Consider the following 18,347-nt stretch of genomic DNA (forward strand, 5'->3'; position numbering starts at 1 on the left):
CATGCTGAAAAAAAAAATAGCATGTTGTAAACTCAGAATTCCAGGAAAGAAAGTCAGAATTCTGTGAAAAAAGTCTGAATTGTAAGATAAAATATCATAATTATGTATTTTTTGTGTCTGAGGAATTTTAAGAGAAACTTTGGTGTGATAGTTAATACTTAAATGAAACATTTTTGAAAAGTCCCTGAGCCATGAAAGAGCACAATGCGAGCCTTAAGACCTTTCTCTGTGTTTTCTGCCGTCATTCTAATAAATACTACATCCTGTCCATTTTACAGAGCTTAAATTAGCATGTTAACATACTGCGCCCTCACTCTTCTTGGCAAGACCAGAACAACCTGAGAAGATCAAAGTAAGCGACACACTGCAGGCTCTCAGATTCTGGCCACAAACCAACCAATCTGACCGCAGCCGACTGTGTCCACGAACACAAAAGCAAAAGACATGCGCTACCAGCCACACACACACACACACACACAGCTGAAACAACAGTGTTGGTGAAGCGCACACTGACTGCATTCAGGTCACCAGAGGTCACCGCTAGACAGAAACAGCTATAAACACTGTCCTCCGCTCCTAATGTATGAGCGTCCTGCTGTGGAAAACACACAAAGCTTTTTGATTTTTTGTTACAACGGGGGCTCAAAGATGCTAAAGCTAAAGATGATCACAGTGGCTAGAACAGCATACTAACTAGGCATGTGCAAGACTACAGTGTTTCATAATCAATAACCACTCAACATACGGATTCAGCACATTAAAACAGTCTCCAAGAAGTTAAATTAAACATTAAAATCACATAAATAATCTAAAACCAGTCATAAGGGTCATCTGAAAGCTGAATAAATATGTTTTCCACTGATGTATGGTTTTTAGGATAGGACAATATTTGGCCGAGACACAACTTTTTGAAAATCTGGAATCTGAGGGTGCAAAAAAAAAAAAAAAAAAAAAAAAAAAATTATATATATATATATAGAGAGAGAGAGAGAGAAAATCACATTTAAAAGTTGTCCAAATGAAGTTCTTAGCAATGCATATTACTAATCAAAAAATAAGTTTTTAGGAAATGTACTATATATTTACTTTATAAATATAAGTATGACATCTGTATATAAAAATAAATAAATTTATATTTTTATATCAACCACAAATAATTGAACTGTTTTTCTGCTACTTGTTCATAGTTAATAAAATGAAACTATTGTGATCATTTTTTGATTAGCAATAGTTGTTTGTTATGCTTTTATACTTACTAAAATGCAATTATTATTATTATTATTATTATTATTATTATGTCCAAATGTGAGCACAATATACTAGTTGAAAATGTTTATGCTTGGATTATGCATACTGTTTCACAGGCTATTTTCAAAAACAACGAATCACTATAATGTACATTACTAGGGTTGGATAACTTTCACATTTTAACTGGTACAGTACTGGTATCGGTTCTTGAAATTTAGTGCCCACACCCAACGATACTTTTTTTCGGTACTTTACTCTCTATATAATAACAAAAACATTTATTCCATTAAAAAATAAGCCCAAAACAGGTACGTTTTCCCTATTTCCTCTCTTTCCTTTCATTGTGCGAATTTTACTTTCACTTTCAAATTACCGGCAAATCACCATTGATTCAATTCAAGCAACAACAAAATACAAATCAAACTCATAGAACTTTTATTAACAAAACAAATAAAAATATATATTTTTATTAGTGGTGGGCATAGATTAATTTTTTTAATCTAGATTAATCTCACTGTAATCTTGGAATTAATCTAGATTAATCTAGATTAAAATAGCTAATTTGAATTCTGCCGAAGGCATTCAGAATATGTGTGCTACCCAAATAATGACTAAAAGTAAGTCTTTGAGAACGGGTTTCTCAAGCCAGGTGGCGCATTAGACCAGGGGCTCATCTCCTGTTTCCAAAATGCATCACAAACTGCTTGACAATTGCATTTACAACACGATTAACTATACAAACTTGTGTAACCAACTATTCCTACACTGCATGTCCTTCTGTGTAAAAGGCTGCGCGACGTGCGCGTTCCAGTTAAATAGACAGGCGCGCACGGGCATGGATATCTGCGTGCATAGTCTTCGGTTAAACTGCGTTGCTTTTAGAAGCGTCAATTCAGTTGTTGCATATAGTTTAATGTCTTTATTTCGGGATTATCAAAGTAAATTAAATTGGGCACGTGCCCCAGTAAAAAGGGTCTAGCAAAGCCCCTGCCCTGAAGCAAACCCGGCGGCTTCATAGCTGCATCCATGTTAGCACGTCTCGTTCGATGTGGTAATTTCACAGTAGGCATACACACTGGTTCGAAGACTCGTTCTCGCCCCCTACAGTGCAATTCGGCTAGGTATACATCCGCGCTAAAATATCAAGGTGAAAGTCATCATAGCTTGCGTAGTATAGACCCAGCTCCCAACCCAACTTTGAGAATAGATTAATGCCCGATAAGAGTCTCACGTTAACGCAGCACGTTAACGCCGATAACGGCCCACCACTAATTTTTATTTAATATTCACAGATACTAGTCTAGCCTATAACGTAATTCAAATTAAGTGACAGACATACTTGATTTATTCATCTAAAAACTGACGAATTCCGTGGCATTCCATGCTACATTATCAGTCAAAAGTTGTAATGTTTTTTTAAAGAAGTCACTTCTGCTCACCAAGCCTCCATTTATTTGATCCAAAGTACAGCAAAAAAAAGTTAAAATTCTGAAATATTTTTACTATTTAAAATAACTGTTTTTTATTTGAAAATATTTTAAAATGTAATTTATTCCTGTGACCAAAGCTGAATTTTCAGCATCATTACTCCAGTCTTCAGTGATCCTTCAGAAATCATTCTAATATGCTGATTTGCTGTTCAAGAAACATATTTTATTAGTATTATCGTTATTTAAAACAGTTGAGTACATTTTTTCAGGATTCTTTGATGAATAGAAAGATCCAAAGATCAGCATTTATCTGAAATAAAAAGCTTTTGTAACATTATACACTAAACCATTCAAAAGTTTGAATAAGAAATTATAGAAATTGTACTTTTATTTATCAAGGATGCTTTAAATTGATCAAAAGTGATGATAAAGACAAAGATTTCCATTTCAGATAAATGCTGTTCTTCTGAACATTTTTGCCTTAGATGGTAAAAAAATATAAAATAAAAATAATAGCAGATGTTTAGGCATTTTTGTCATTTTTAAATCTTTGTTATAAAAAAAATAAGAACAAAGATAGGCTACATGTTACAAATACACGTAATAAACAAATAAAACAGTAGGTATATTTAGCAGTAGCATTGGAGTAATGATGCTAAAAATTCAGCTTTGAAATCACATGAATAAATTACATTTTAAAATATATTTATTTAAATACAAAACAGTTATTTTAAATGAAAAAATTGCAGGCTTGGTGAGCAGAAGAGACTTTTTTCCAAAGTTTGTGTGCCTATAACTCAAGAAGTATTAAAGATATCTCAATATGATTTTAGATTCTAGCTCTTAATAAACTTTTCTTTCAGAATCTTCATTTTCAAAACCCTACATCATTCAGTCCCAGAGATACAGCGACCTCAATGAGACTCCATGTCCAGATAGTTGAATATTACACATTTTCAGTGGTCAAAAACCAAATATTGGTCACTTTGTATACAGCCGATTCTTATTTTATTAAAAGAACTACACTGAAATGACTAAAGAATAAATAATGTTGAAATTAGAATTGTATCTTGTTTCCCTCTATCAAAAGTGAGTGCTAAAAATGCACTGAAATTGTCAGGTTGAGACACATTACCTTGCTCTTTGTAGTCTACTCATAAGATTCTATATTTAAATCAGTTTCAGAGTTATTAGGAAGGAGGGATTTTGTTCATTTTAACAGCTTGTGAAGCTAACAAGTGTTCTAAGAGTTTAAGAGTTCAAATCTTGATATCACTAGAATTAAACCATATAGATTCGAAAAGTTAGGCACGCAAACTTTGGAAAAATCACTCAGACAGATATCAATGCAGTTGTCTTGACAGAAGGAAATGAGATACATCACACATAGTTTCAGCATGATTTGATTTTTGCAGACATTCCTCTTTAAAAGAAGAGAAGCTTCATATTTTTTGCAAACTGACATACATTTGGTTTTTAACCACTGAAAATGTGTACGATTTGACAATATACCCATGGAGTTACAGGCATGGAAACTTCAGAGTAAAAACTGGAAAAGTGCTGTTTCCCCATTTTTAATTGGTCACCACTGGTACTTAATATAACAAAGATTGCTAAAGTCAACAGATTTTACTAATAGAACTAACAAGCTCTGTGTAAAAATAAAATGAAGATGCTTGCATCTTTCTGAAGTCATTTTAACCCCCTTGAATTTTGGCTCCAAGTCTCAGGTGAAAATTGCCATTTTAACCTCCCTCTACAAAATAGTGGATTACTCAGTAAATATTCATCCATGACATTTAATATTTTGGCATTCATCACTATACATGTTTATCTTTCTTCAGAAAAAATATTAGCAAAATCAAAAATTTGAGTTTCTGAAATTTGGCTGATTTGACACAGAATGGCCCAGTTTTATTTGGACATTAGAGCTTCTAGATGCATCATACCAAAACACATATACAAACAAAATGAGTGATAATGTACAGTGAAATGAACCCTGATAGGATGACAAAGACTGCCTAATATCATCATGAAGGGGTTTATTTTGCAATAATCATCTGCTAACTGCATATTTTCATAGTTATCACATGGCTACATGAATAAATTGACATTAAATATTTGACTTTTTAACTTGAAGTGAACTTGAGTGGCATTATACACAAGTATGTGACCACTAAATGTCACTTTTAAAAAAAAAAAATGATGACTAGAATATCAGACTCCATCAACGGGACCAGAACAATGTCTGACTGTGGCTGAACTTCCATTTCCAACTCAAATGAATACAGTCGAATCGGAAATATAAGTCACCATACGCTTGTTAAAGCTCGCTGAAAGCCCTTCCAATAATTTATGAGGTCAAAGAGCAGAGGTTCAGTTGTGCTGCTACAAAATGCCTCGGGCGAAACTGACCAGCTAATAATGAACGTAAACGTCAACATCATGTTCAAAACCTGGAGATTACGAGGCATCGCAGGTGAACAGAACTGATAGTGTTTCACTAGTGGCCTCATAAAACTGCAGTAACTAAAGCACATCTGTGACACTGCAAGTACCAGATCAAGATTAAGAGTGAAGCATTACGTACTCACTTCAAATATCAAGTAAATATTAATAATAGCAGAATTCAGTCATAAAAGTAGAATTTACTGTATAATTCGGAATGTCACCGAATTTGAATATTTTCAAAATGTTGACTAAATCAAATGTAGCAATTTATTTTTAATATTAAAAGTATTAATGTTAACATTTTATAAATGCGTCTGATTACAGCCACAAAAAAAAACTTGAAAAAATTATGGCAGAAATTTATGACTATTGTATAGTAAAATTTACAGAGTTTGTGTAAAAATCAAACTATTATTAGTGTTGCTTGGATGCTTACCTCAGAAAACACCACAAATTAATCCTTGGGCCTGATTTAACAAGAACAGAGTAATCCATTCAGTAGTTCACAATGATTAGAACAGCAATGGCGGCTGGAAATGTGACCTTTACAAGCCAGAGAGCTGATCAAAGACTTCCAACACCTTTAAAACTCAAAGCCACTACCGGAATACTTGAATAACAGGATGAAAAAGACAAAACCACAGACATGTGTCAGATGTGTGTGGAAAGCCCTCAGATGTGGTGTGGATCAAAATAGAAAAGGATTTTAAAAAAGGCAACCTCATGCACGCACAAAGAAAAATGCATGATCATGTTCATGCCAGCTATACTGGAAAAAAAATAAACACACACACAGACGCCTACTGAGCTTACAAATGAACAATTTAGAATGCTCTAGATAAGCAGAAACTACTGATGTTGCAAAGCAAACAATCTGGGTTGTTATAATAAAAAATAAAAAAATTAATCAAAATAAAACCAAAGATGATAAAATAACAAATTTTGATTAAAAAAAAAATTGTTAATGTTTCATAACTTCATCTGATTATCTGATGACAATTAATATTTTTATTAATTAAAAAATAAATGAAATATAAAAATTACAAAAATCTAAGAGTCAGAATTAAGTAAATCTTAAAAATATTAAAACAATTTTTTAGCATAAATAAAATAAAACAAAAAAAATTGTTTAAACTAAACAAATATTAGTAATGTGGCAACTAACTGAAATGAGATATGAAGCACTAAAATGAAAAGTACAACATTTTTTAAAATGTATTTTTTTTGCCATTGTTTTGGTTGCTGTTGTATGGCTGATTCTTTGCCAATGTTGTTTTGTATATTTAAAAGATTATAAAATAAGAATTTTTTATTTTAAAAATGTGTTTAATAACTTCATCTGATTATCTGATGATAATTAATGATTTTTTATTAAATAATAAATTAATTACGAAAATTACAAAAATCTAAGCTAAGAGTCAGAATTAAGTAAATAAAAAAAAATATTATAGTTTTTTCGTTTTGTATGTTTAAAAGATGATAAAATAACAAATTTTAACTTTTTTATGTTTTATAATTTTATCTGATTATCTGATGACAATTAATTATTATTTTACTAAGTAATAAATTAATTACAAAAATACAAAAAATTAAAATCGCAATCTTCATATATTACTAGTAAAATAGAACGCTTTACACGAGAAGCTATTATTATTATTTTCATCATTAAGTATTTTTTTAATTTTTATATATATATATATATATATATGTTTTTTTTTAAACTAAACAAATATTAGAACTGTGACAACTAACTAAAATAAGCTACGAAGCACTAAAATAAATAATAAATCATTATTCATAATAATATAATAATAAATCATAATAATAATAAATCATAATAATAATAATAATAATAATAATAATAATAATAATCACATAAACCTGTTAAAAATCAAACAACTGGTAAATTAAAATGAAAATACAAAAACAAAAGCCATTTCAAATTACTAATAAAATCTGTATTAGTGTATAATTAATACTAAAATAACACTTAATAATAATACTAATAATACTAAAATAACAATGCAATAATATGCATAAACACACATAAAAAAAAAATGCATAATTGTTCATATTTTTTTACAAGTGGGTGCAGGACACTATAGTTCATTTATATAAATGAGCATAGCAAAATAAAGTAAACTGTGGCATATTATACCCAAAAAATCTTCATACAGTGGATTACCAGTAAAATCAATCAACATTTGGGAAATTATTCATACACTTTGACCTGACCGAGTTTTTTCTTTAATTGTTAATGCAACCTTTTTACACCACAGACTTAACTAAATTAAATATTGCTTGGTAACTGGTCAACAAAGTATTGATAGCTGTGTAAATATTGCCATACTAACAGTTGTCTGAAATTTTTGGTGGACTGTAATCCATTAAATACCTTTCTATCAAAGTAATCTGACATTACCAAAATGAATTTGTTCTGACACATTATTTACTGAACTACAGCTCATTTATACTTTTTGTCTTGTATGAATTAGACTGACATTTGGGTGAAGTATATGATAGAGTTTATTCTAGTGAATTATGGGATTGCCTACTTCCCCGAAAGGTTTTGGGAGTATGCCTATGATTCCTTAAAATGCTGCCTACGTAGACAGCCCACTGGGTTTCTGGAGCAGGCACAGAGGGAGAAAATAAAAGATTGAAGGGCTGAATCTGAGATTGGAGATTGCGTGGGATAATGGCTGTGGCGTTTGGCATCAGGGAAGACTTTCCATGATCCCTTTCAAAATCCCTGGAGCGCTGCCGCGGGCCAAACCGCCGACATTTGCTCCTCTACCGTGTAGTTAAAAATGATCATGGCTTTCTCCTTCACCCATTACCGTTACAAATCACCATGGGCCCGTAACATTTAAAGACGAGGCAGACAATACTAAGTCAATATTCCAGAGACGCTGTCTGTTAAACCTAAGGGTCACATTAGTCAAGAGCTCAGATTGGAATCTGTTCCAAAACTTAGTGAACTACCTAACTAGAAAGCATTTATAGGCATTCCAGACACAAAAGCTGTTACAAAAGTCTGTAGATCAAAGAGTTGAGCATGCCGCTTGCAACACCAGACTCATGGGTTCAATTCCTAGGTAAACTGATCAAATGTATTACAATGTAAGTCGCTTTGATATACTTGGGATGCACTGAATGTTCAACAACCGAAATAAGTAACCGAATAAGCAAAAAGGCAGAATAAATGATACCGAACAATGACGTCACGTGATCAAATAGAGGTGCGCCCTAATGCAGCAAACATGTGGGCAGTGTGGAAGCATTTAAAAATGTCAGAGAAAAAAGCAAAAATCATTACAAGCACCGACAGCGAGAGACTTTAGTATCGCATCGCATGTCTTTCACGAGAAGAGAAAGGGCTGGTTGTTGCTGTTACTGTATGATGATTGAAATCGCCAAACGGCCTTAAACCATTAGTAAATAAACTACAGAATGTTATGTTGTCTTATACACGCACAAATTGTGTGTATTCTGACAGCGCTGCACAAGCTCCTTAGCCAGGGTTCAAAGTCCAAAGCGCAAGGAAAATCTGCCTGATAAGAATCATTCATAAATCTGCTGCTGTCAGCAAAAAGTAGTACTGATGTCTTCTTGTGGGTTTCTGCCGAAATAAAAGTCAACATTCATAAATGTCAGTATTGTAATTTTACTGTTGTTCTGTAAAATAAAATAAAATTGTAAGACAAAAATAATGCTAACAATCATTACAACAGCTCTATTAATACATGTATTATAACATTCTCCTTTGCTCAGCAAGGCTGCATTTATTTGTACATTAAAAACACATGCCTGATTCAAGAAGGTGGTCTTAAAAATGGCCAAAGAATATTATTTTATTAACTTATTAATTTTTAAGTTAAATTGTGCTTTGTTGGTAGGCTATAATGTCTACTAGAATGTTAAAAATGTTCAGTGTTAAATAAATATTTATAAAGAAAAAAGAGGAAAGAGGAACACAGATCTGATGTCAGGACTGGACTTTCACTTGAATAGAATAAAAATAATAAAACATTCACATTTACAATAAATACAAACTTTTTTCCCTTTTGAACAGTAAGATTTTTAATTTTTTAAAGAAGTCTCTTCTACTCACCAAGCCTGTATTTATTTGTTCCAAAGTACAATTTTACAAAAACAGTACAATTTTGAAATATTTTTACTTTTCAAAATAACTGTTTTTTATTTGAATATATTTTGAAATGTAATTTATTCCTGTGATTTTAAAGCTGAATTTTTAGCATCACTACTTCAGTCACATGATTCTTCAGAAATCATTCTAATATTTTGATTTGCTGCTCAAAAAAACATTTATTATTTTTATTATTATTTTGAAAACAGCTGAGTTGAATTTAACATTATAAATGTCTTTATCATCACTTTTAATCATTTTAAAGCATCCTTGCTACATAAAAGTATTCATTTCTATGCCAAAAAAAATGTTTAACTGACTAAACATTTATATATACATTATATATTGTATATTAAATTATATATGCATATGACACTGAAAAGTATTACAATTTATATATGTATATAATACACATAATATATTTATTTATTTGTTATATTATATATTATATTAAAAATAAATACATACAGACATAAAAGCGAGTACTTGAGGTCTTTTACCAAAAAAAAAAGCAATAAAAGATCAAGGTTAAAGGGTCAAAAAATAAATGAATTAATCAATCAGTTTTACTAATAAATAAAATAATAAGCCTAAATAATATATTCTAAACACCAGAATGCACTCTTTGTGTATGTCCCTTTAATAGTTTGCATCTCTGCTTGCTTATTGACTGCATAAGGCACAAGTGACAACCGGTCTGCTCTTCTCTTATACTGGCCGCAGGCCATCGTCATTGTCGAGCCCTGCTCTGTATTCTAAGACAGTGTGAGGACATCAGTAATTCAAGACTGAATCTGAGCTCCAAAGCCTTTCAGAATGGCAATATGATATTCAGCAAAGTGTAAAAACAGCCTCCACTCCTCGAATTCAGACAACATGTGCTGCTATTCATCTGGAGTTTGTAGTGCACAAGTCCCAGTCGGCCTGGACGTAAATATACCACTAATTCCCCAACCGGGACGTCATCAAATGACAAGACAGCAAAACGATTCCAGCGTCAGCCACATCAAGAGCTGACAAAACTTGTCATTCCTCATTCAAGGCAACAGCAGAGATACTGAACGGCCGGAACCGTCCCAGTGGGAACAAGAGAGAGAGGCTGACAATTAATACAGTAACAAAAGAAAGACAGAGGAACCAGAGAACTAGTCTAGACTAGTCCTAGTAAATCACTGCATTAAAATTAGTAACTTTACAAACTTTAGGCAGAAAATGCAGACAATTATGCAATCCAGTCATAAAAATGGAATTTACTGTATAAAGCGGAATGTTACAGAATTTGGCCATTTCTGGATAAATAAATCAAAAGTTGTGCTGAACAATTAATCAAACTGTGTCAGTGAATTTTAAAGCGTAAAAAGACTGCTATTTAAATATGAAGTTTGCATGTTCGTCAAATGACAACATTTCTAAAAATGGCATTTTTGATTTAATTTTTTATTAGTTGTTGTTAAGTTTCAAGATTAATTAGTAATTAATTAGACATACCTTATGATTGCATTTAACAATTAAAACTGAATCCAGAAAATAACTAACAACAAAAAAATGGCATCCAGAATTTTTTTTAATAAAAAAAGGAATTTTGGGGAAAAGAAAGGAATTTGTTTTAAAAAATAAATAAATAATTAAAAATGAAAATTTTCATATGGCTCTAAAATGTTGCTTATGTTGAACTTTTAATAAATTGTTGTTAAATTGCGCGAGTTAAATAATAAATTAGACATACCTTTTGATTTCATTTGTTAATTCAAACTGAATTCACAAAAACTAAAAACTGTAAAAAAAAAAAAAAAAAAAAAAAGGAAAATTAAAACTGAAAAAAAAAAGGAATTTTGGGGAAAAAAATTAAACTGAATGTGAAATAAGTAGTGGTGGGCATAGATTAATTTAATCTAGATTAATCTCACTGTAATCTTGGAATTAATCTAGATTAAAATGGCTAATTTGAATTTATGTTTATGTAATTTATGTTAAACTTTTAATAAATTGATGTTGAAAATAATTTTAATTAGTTAGCCATACCTTTTGATTTCATTTAACAATTAAAACTGAACCCAACAAAATAGAAAATTTAAAAGGAAAAAAAGGAATTTGGTGCAAAAAAAATAAAACTGAATGTTAAAAAAAATAAATAAATAAATGAAACCTGGCCCTAAAATGTAATTTATGTTAAACTTTTAATTAATTAATGTTAAATTGTGTATGTTTCATGATTTTGATTATTTTATCGTACCTTTTAATTTAATAGGGGTTATGCCCAACAGGCTTCCGTTTTCTGCTAAACAGGTCTCGTTGCTTCCGGTTCACGCGTTTTGCATATCCCTCTTTAAATATGAACATGATTTACTCAAGATTCATTCAAAGTAGACACTAAAAATGATCATAACCAATGTCCATCACATATGTGGATTGATATATAAAAGTTTTAAATTTTTATTCTTTTCACTAACATTTATATATAAATATCGAATGAAACGTCCACAATAAACAGCTGGCTTGTTTAACTGATTACCTTAAAAGTCCGTCGATATCGCCATTATTTATTACGGCTATTAACACGTTCTCCGACAAGCGGAAGCAATGAGACCTGTTTTCCGGGGTTGGTCAGGTGACGTTCGACATATAGCCTATTTAACAATTAAAACTAGTTTCACAAAAACTAAAAATATGAACAAAATAGAAAAAATTTAAGAAAAAAAGGTATTTGGCCCAAAAAAATAAAACAGAATGTTAAATAAATAAATAAATAGGGCCCTAAAAATGTAATTTATATTAAACTTTTAATAATATAATGTTAAATTGTGTAAGCTTCATGATTTTAATTAATTAGACATACCTTTTGATTTTATTTAACAATTAAAACTGAATCCAGAAAAAGTAAAAAAAAATTAACAAAATGGAAAATTTAAAAAGAAAAAAGGTATTTGGCCCCAAAAAAATAAAACAGAATGTTAAATAAATAAATAGGGCCCTAAAAAAGTAATTTATATTAAACATTTAATAATATAATGTTAAATTGTGTAAGTTTCATGATTTTAATTAATTAGACATACCTTTTTGATTTTATTTAACAATTAAAACTGAATCCAGAAAAAATTTACAAACTGGAAAATTTAAAATGAAAAAAAGGAATTTAGCATATAAAATAAACATAACATAATGTTTAATAAATATATAAATATAAATAAATAAAAATTGTTTTCATAAGACCCTAAACATGTAATTAATGTTAAACTTTTATTTCAATTTATGTTAAATTGTGTTTAAAAGTTTTATGGTTTTAATTAATTAGACATACCTTTTGATTTTTTTAACAATTAAAACTGAATCCAGAAAACTAAAAAGAAAAAAAAATGGTGCAAAAAAATAAATAAAACGGAATGTTAATTAAATAAACAATTAAACGGAATGTTAATTAAATAAAAATTTTAATAATATGGATTTTATAAAAAATAAAAATGGGAGGGGGGAAGGAACTTGGAAAAAAATTTATAGAATTTGGTTAAAAAAAAAAAAACAGATTTCACAGGGCCCTACAAATGTCAACAGCTGCAATCAAAATAGACAAACACCAACATGGACAGGTTGTGTGACACCGTAATTTGACAAGTTTCTACAAGCTACAGATGAATTTGCACCAAACAAATGACTTGTGCATGACCTTTGACATAAACAACAAAAGATATGGAAAGTGTTTTCACTGATATAGAGACATAAAGACTGACAGACAGGGTGTGTAAAACATGATTAATGCATGATGAACACATTTCTACAGCTGAAAACAACACTTCAGAGAATCGACAAGGGGCGTTCCCATGGTAATGTTGTCATAAGAGGTTTCAAGGGCCCCATGATGGATTGCCAGTGATGTCATTAGTTGATGAAGCACAGACAGAGATGCGTACATGATCTCAAAGACAGTATAGCAAACATATTCTTCACACACATTTGAATAGGGCTGCGTGACTAATCAAAAAAAAAGGATTATGATCAAAAACAAATTGCATGATGAATTACTTGGATGAATCTCCACAGGTGACATCACTTTACAAATAATAAAAGTTTAATTTATGATGAACAATCAACCACTTACAGGAGTGACAACCACATAAATTGTCAAGAAATAAACGAATCTATCAATCACATTAGAAAGCCACCTGGGAGGCGGAGCTACAGTATTCTGAGCCAATCAGCTGAGAGTTCCACAATCCCTTTCATCTCTAGTTGTGTGCCAGCAGCTTGGCACAAAAGTAAAAGTCTTTATTCACAAAAGACACTTCAGTCATAGCTAACATGCCACAGCCTGATTTGAAATGAAGCTTTTAAGCTATAAAATCCGCTCTGGACAGCAACAAAGCACAAAACAGAAGTAATGACCTCACCTGAATGTGCTTTTATCATTTTACAGGTGTCAGTTATCTATAGGTACAAGTATGACCTCAGAGAATGACATTTGAATGAATCCAGTAGCTTTGCTCACTATATTTTTATAGTGAGCCATAATGCTGTCTACATAGTCAGCTGCCTTCCAAGGTAGTATCATAAATGAAACAGTACCCTAAAATAACTGATTTATTATAAAAAAGGGCTCCTCACAATAAAAAAAAAACATTAAAAACAATTTGTTTTAATTAGACTTAACTGTTATTTATCAGTACTTTTTTATTAAATTTATCAAATTTATGCATTTTTATATTTCTCATGCCTCACCTACTGTTTTACATTTTGCTACTTTTCAAATTTGTGTTATGAAGAGTTTTGAAATACACTACCAGTCAGAAGTTTTTGAACAGTAAGATTTTAAATGCTTTTTAAATAAGTATTTTCTGCTCACCAAGCTTTATTTACTTGATCCAAAGTACAGCAAAAACAGAATTTTTTTTTGAAAATAACTGTGTTCTATTTGAATATGTTAAAATGTAATTTATTCCTGTAATCAAAGCTGAATTTTTAGCATCATTACTCCAGTCACATGATCCTTCAGAAGTCATTCTAATATTCTGATTTGCTTCTTAAAAATATTTATTATTATTATTATTATTATTATTATTATTATTATTATTATTATAAGCAATATTTAAACTAGTTGAATACATTTTTTTTCAGGATTATTTGATGAATAAAAATATCTAAAGATCAGCATTTATCTGAAATAAAAAGCTTCTGTAACATTACACACTATACCATTCAAAACCTTGCAGTCAGTATATATATATATATATATATATATATATATATATTTTTTTTTTTTTTTTATTTTTTTTTTTTTTTTTTTTTTTTTTTTTGGAGGGGGGGTAAATTAGAGAAATTAATGTTTTTATTAATTAAGATGCTTTAAAATGATCAAAAGTGATGATAAACAGATTTATTTCAGATAAATGCTGTTCTTCTGAACTTTCTATTCATCAAAGAAACCTAAAAAAATATACTCAGCTGTTTTTAACATAATATAATTAAAAATGTTTTTTTGAGCAGAATAAAACATCTTTAGGGCTGCAACTAACGATTATTTTAATAATCGATTAATCTGTCGATTATTTTTTCGATGAATCGATGAATCGGATAAAAAAGGGATTTACAACCCTTTATTCAAAAACAGAACTAAAATCTTTAGAAAGTGCACGAACATGTTGCTCCTTGAACTGTTATAATAATAATAATAAAATAAAAATGGACTAACACAAAAAACATACACATGTATGCTTTACATCTGCCAAATATATAGACTAAATAAACTAAAATTACTATCCGTCAAGACAGCGGCTTGCTGTGGTGTACTTGCGGCATTTCTCCTCAAGAAGCCTCTCAAATTAATTTCCTCAGTGCGCATTAAAAAAGTCATGTGACTTTGCACGCTGGAACGGGATAACTTGACTAACTTTCTGCTACATTCATTCTGCCATGGCGGTGTTTAGTGTCCTGCCATCAGCAGCGACCAGCTGGAAGAGTTCCGCATTCAAATGCACGCAAAACTGGCCTCAAAGCCCCAGCAAAAGTAATTACCATGAATCTGTCAAGGCAAAAATTAAGAAAATATTCGAATTACTTATTAATAAACTAGTATTTTCTGATTCAGTGTTGCAAAGATGAAATTGACGATCCTGCCATCTGCTCATTAATGCCTAATGCATCTTTATGGATTAGCTAATGAAAGAGTTTTGTTTTCGATTTTAATTATTTCGTTTTATAGTAAAATAATAATTTAAAGCTTTCTATAGATATTGTGTTTGTGAGGCAATTACCTGGGTTTCGGTTAATTATTGTGTAGCGCTCCTGTTTAAACCAAAGATATCAAGCGTATTCTGTTTATTTTCTTTTAAGAGCACATTTTGTTGATACTGTTAGTACACACAAACTAAGGTAGACCCTTTACAGTTCCGGCCCGGGTGGTAAATTACTCTTACCTTTATGAGCAAAAAAGAAATTCCACATTGCACTGGCGTCTCCATGCGCTGCAAAGCGCGCTTCTCTCCGCACAAACTTTGGATTTATATTGATTGAATGATTAAACTAATATTGTGATATGTTTTAAGTTTTTTATATCAATGGATTTTAATTTAAATCGCGATGAATTAAGCAGGCTTTTGATCTGTATGCCGCTGTTTGCTAGGTATAACTTTAAAAAACAAAAACTTGAATTTAACAAACAAAAAGTGTTCCAAATATATCTCTAAATTAACTTTATAAACTAAAGGAACGAAAATAAATGTAATCACTTTGCTATTAAAATCAGCAGCTGTGTAATGAGGAAGAGAAAGAGAAAAAAAGACAGTCGGACTGGAAATTCAGTCGGCCAAAAATTGATGAGCTGTCGGACATTTTTACAAGGAATGTTTGTTTAATAACCTATATAATATTCTTAGGCTACTTTCTTGATTAAATATATTATTTCTTTGATTTATTTTAGCGTTTTTAGGCTGCTTGTTAGCTGACTGAAGTGTAGGCTATATATAAAAAAACAACGTGCCAGCACCGTCACAGCCCTATTCAAAACTGAGACGATTTCACCTCAGCAGAGCTCCTCTTTCTCCTTACGGTTGTGGTATGTTTTCGACACATTATACAGACAGACAGTGTTACAAAAACTATAGAAGTAGTTTTCTCCATCTCCACTATCCAACGACCCATACACCAGCTGTTTTGCGATCGAGCATTGGCTGCTGTGAAAGTACGCTAGCCAAAGTAGGTTTAAATATCAAACATGTTTGATATAAATCGGGGCAGCATATATATATAATGTAGAAACGGTGCTTTATGCTCAAATGTTCCAGTTTTGCGCATAAGTTAAATTCGCATTTTTGGATGGAAACACAGCTTATGAGGTGCCGAACTCTGCTGGCATCAGTGCGGGAGAGAGACCGAATGTGTCCACTCCGCTCTGCGCTCAATTTTTTTTAAATATATATAATAACAACCAAATGTCTCTGCGTCGCGCGACACAACGAATCGATTATGAAATTCGTTGCCAACGCTTTTAGTAATCGATTTTTATCGATTTTATCGATTCGTTGTTGCAGCCCTAAACATCTTTAAATATTACAAAACTTTTGACTGGTTATTTTTTATCTATAATTTTTATAAATTTTTAAAATAATAAAATTGCAATTATCTAAATAAAACACTGAAGTGAGCAAAAACATTGAACATTAACATTTCAATTTGTTTTTACACAAATGACGAAAGATTAGAAGGGTCTTATCTAGCGAACCGACTGGTTATTTTCTAAAAACATTTACTACTTATATACTTTTTAATCTCAAACGCTCGTCTTGCCAAACTAAACAAGATGAGCATTTGTGGTTAAAAAGTATATAAATTGTCTTTTTTTTTTTTTTTTTTAGAAAATAACCCATCATTTTGCTAGATAAGACCCTTCTTTCCTCGGCTGTGATGCTTTAGAGCCGTTTGAAGCTGCATTTTGTAAGTTCAAACTCGGGGGCATAATAGAAGTCCATTATATGGAGAGAAATCCTGAAATGTTTTACTTAAATCCTTACGACTGAAGAAAGAAAGACATGAACATTTTGGATGACAAGGGGATGAGTACATTATCTGTAAATTTTTGTTCTGAAAGTGAACTACTCCTTTAATGTTCTTTAAAATGCTGCCTACATAGACATCTCACAAGGTTTTGAGCAGAGCCGCTGTGTTTGGATCTTCAATCTTAACTCATGCTCTCCTGTTGAGGCCAAATCACCATAAATATTTCCATAGCAACATCCCATTATCCCAGGGAATTCAAGTGTACACATACACACACATCTCCTCCTAATTCTCCCGGAGCGTTCAGCGCTCCTGCACACCTGTTTCCACAACAGTGCCATAAACCAAAAACCACATCATAAATCCCAGTAAATAAATCCCACACTTTGATCAGCTACATGCTGACAGATCTCTGATGCATATCAGCCACATGACGACATCAGCCGAACCTCAGGCTTCCCCAAGCGATCTCATTCATGTATCGCCTCAATTAGCACATATTTACATGACTATTATCTTCTGATGAGCTTTGTGTTGTGTGAATCAACAAATTAGTTGCAAAACCACTCATTCAAAAGCAAGATGTCATCTGTAAAAAAAAATGTCATTTCCAAGCTGTTCATACCTGCATCCTTCTTGTTTTTCCCACCATCTCTGCTCTTCTTCAGCACGGCCTTGAACATGGCGTGACTCCAGGAATCCCTTCACGACTACGCTGTGGAAACACGAGAGATTTTTCACATGAAGCAGCAGGTTCGTAACGCAGTTGGTTTTGGTAAAATCGGAAGATCTTGCAGTCTAGAGTTACAAGCCACCTGAGAGAAAATTCTTTGAAATACATACTGTATGTTAGTGTTTTTTTTTTTTTTTGACTACATGCTCTCTAACTTCCCACGGGATGATTTTTATTAAAACTCACAGATTTACAGTATAGATTTCTTTAATTGAGGTCACATTGCTTGTATTATAAAAAATAAAATAAAAAAAACAATACAATATATATTTTTTTATTTTATTTTATTTTATTTTATTTTAAAATACAAATTGTATGATTCTCAGTTGGTTTTTTGTTTGTTTTTGTTGTT

General features: G+C 31.3%; 1 protein-coding gene across 3 annotated transcripts in view; it reads right to left on the reverse strand.

Moving 5' to 3' along the window:
- The window catches only part of tanc1b (tetratricopeptide repeat, ankyrin repeat and coiled-coil containing 1b), a 229,735-nt gene extending 211,755 nt beyond the window's left edge, over nucleotides 1–17,980 (reverse strand). For all 3 annotated transcript variants that reach the window (XM_073845254.1, XM_073845253.1, XM_073845256.1), the window contains exon 1: nucleotides 17,888–17,980. In XM_073845254.1, coding sequence (XP_073701355.1) covers nucleotides 17,888–17,945 — 58 coding nt within the window. In that variant the 5' untranslated portion in view covers nucleotides 17,946–17,980. The remainder of the gene's footprint in view (nucleotides 1–17,887) is intronic.
- Between the last annotated feature and the right edge of the window lie 367 nt (nucleotides 17,981–18,347).

This window comes from Garra rufa, chromosome 8 (genome assembly GCF_049309525.1).
Source record: "Garra rufa chromosome 8, GarRuf1.0, whole genome shotgun sequence".
Taxonomy (NCBI): domain Eukaryota; kingdom Metazoa; phylum Chordata; class Actinopteri; order Cypriniformes; family Cyprinidae; genus Garra; species Garra rufa.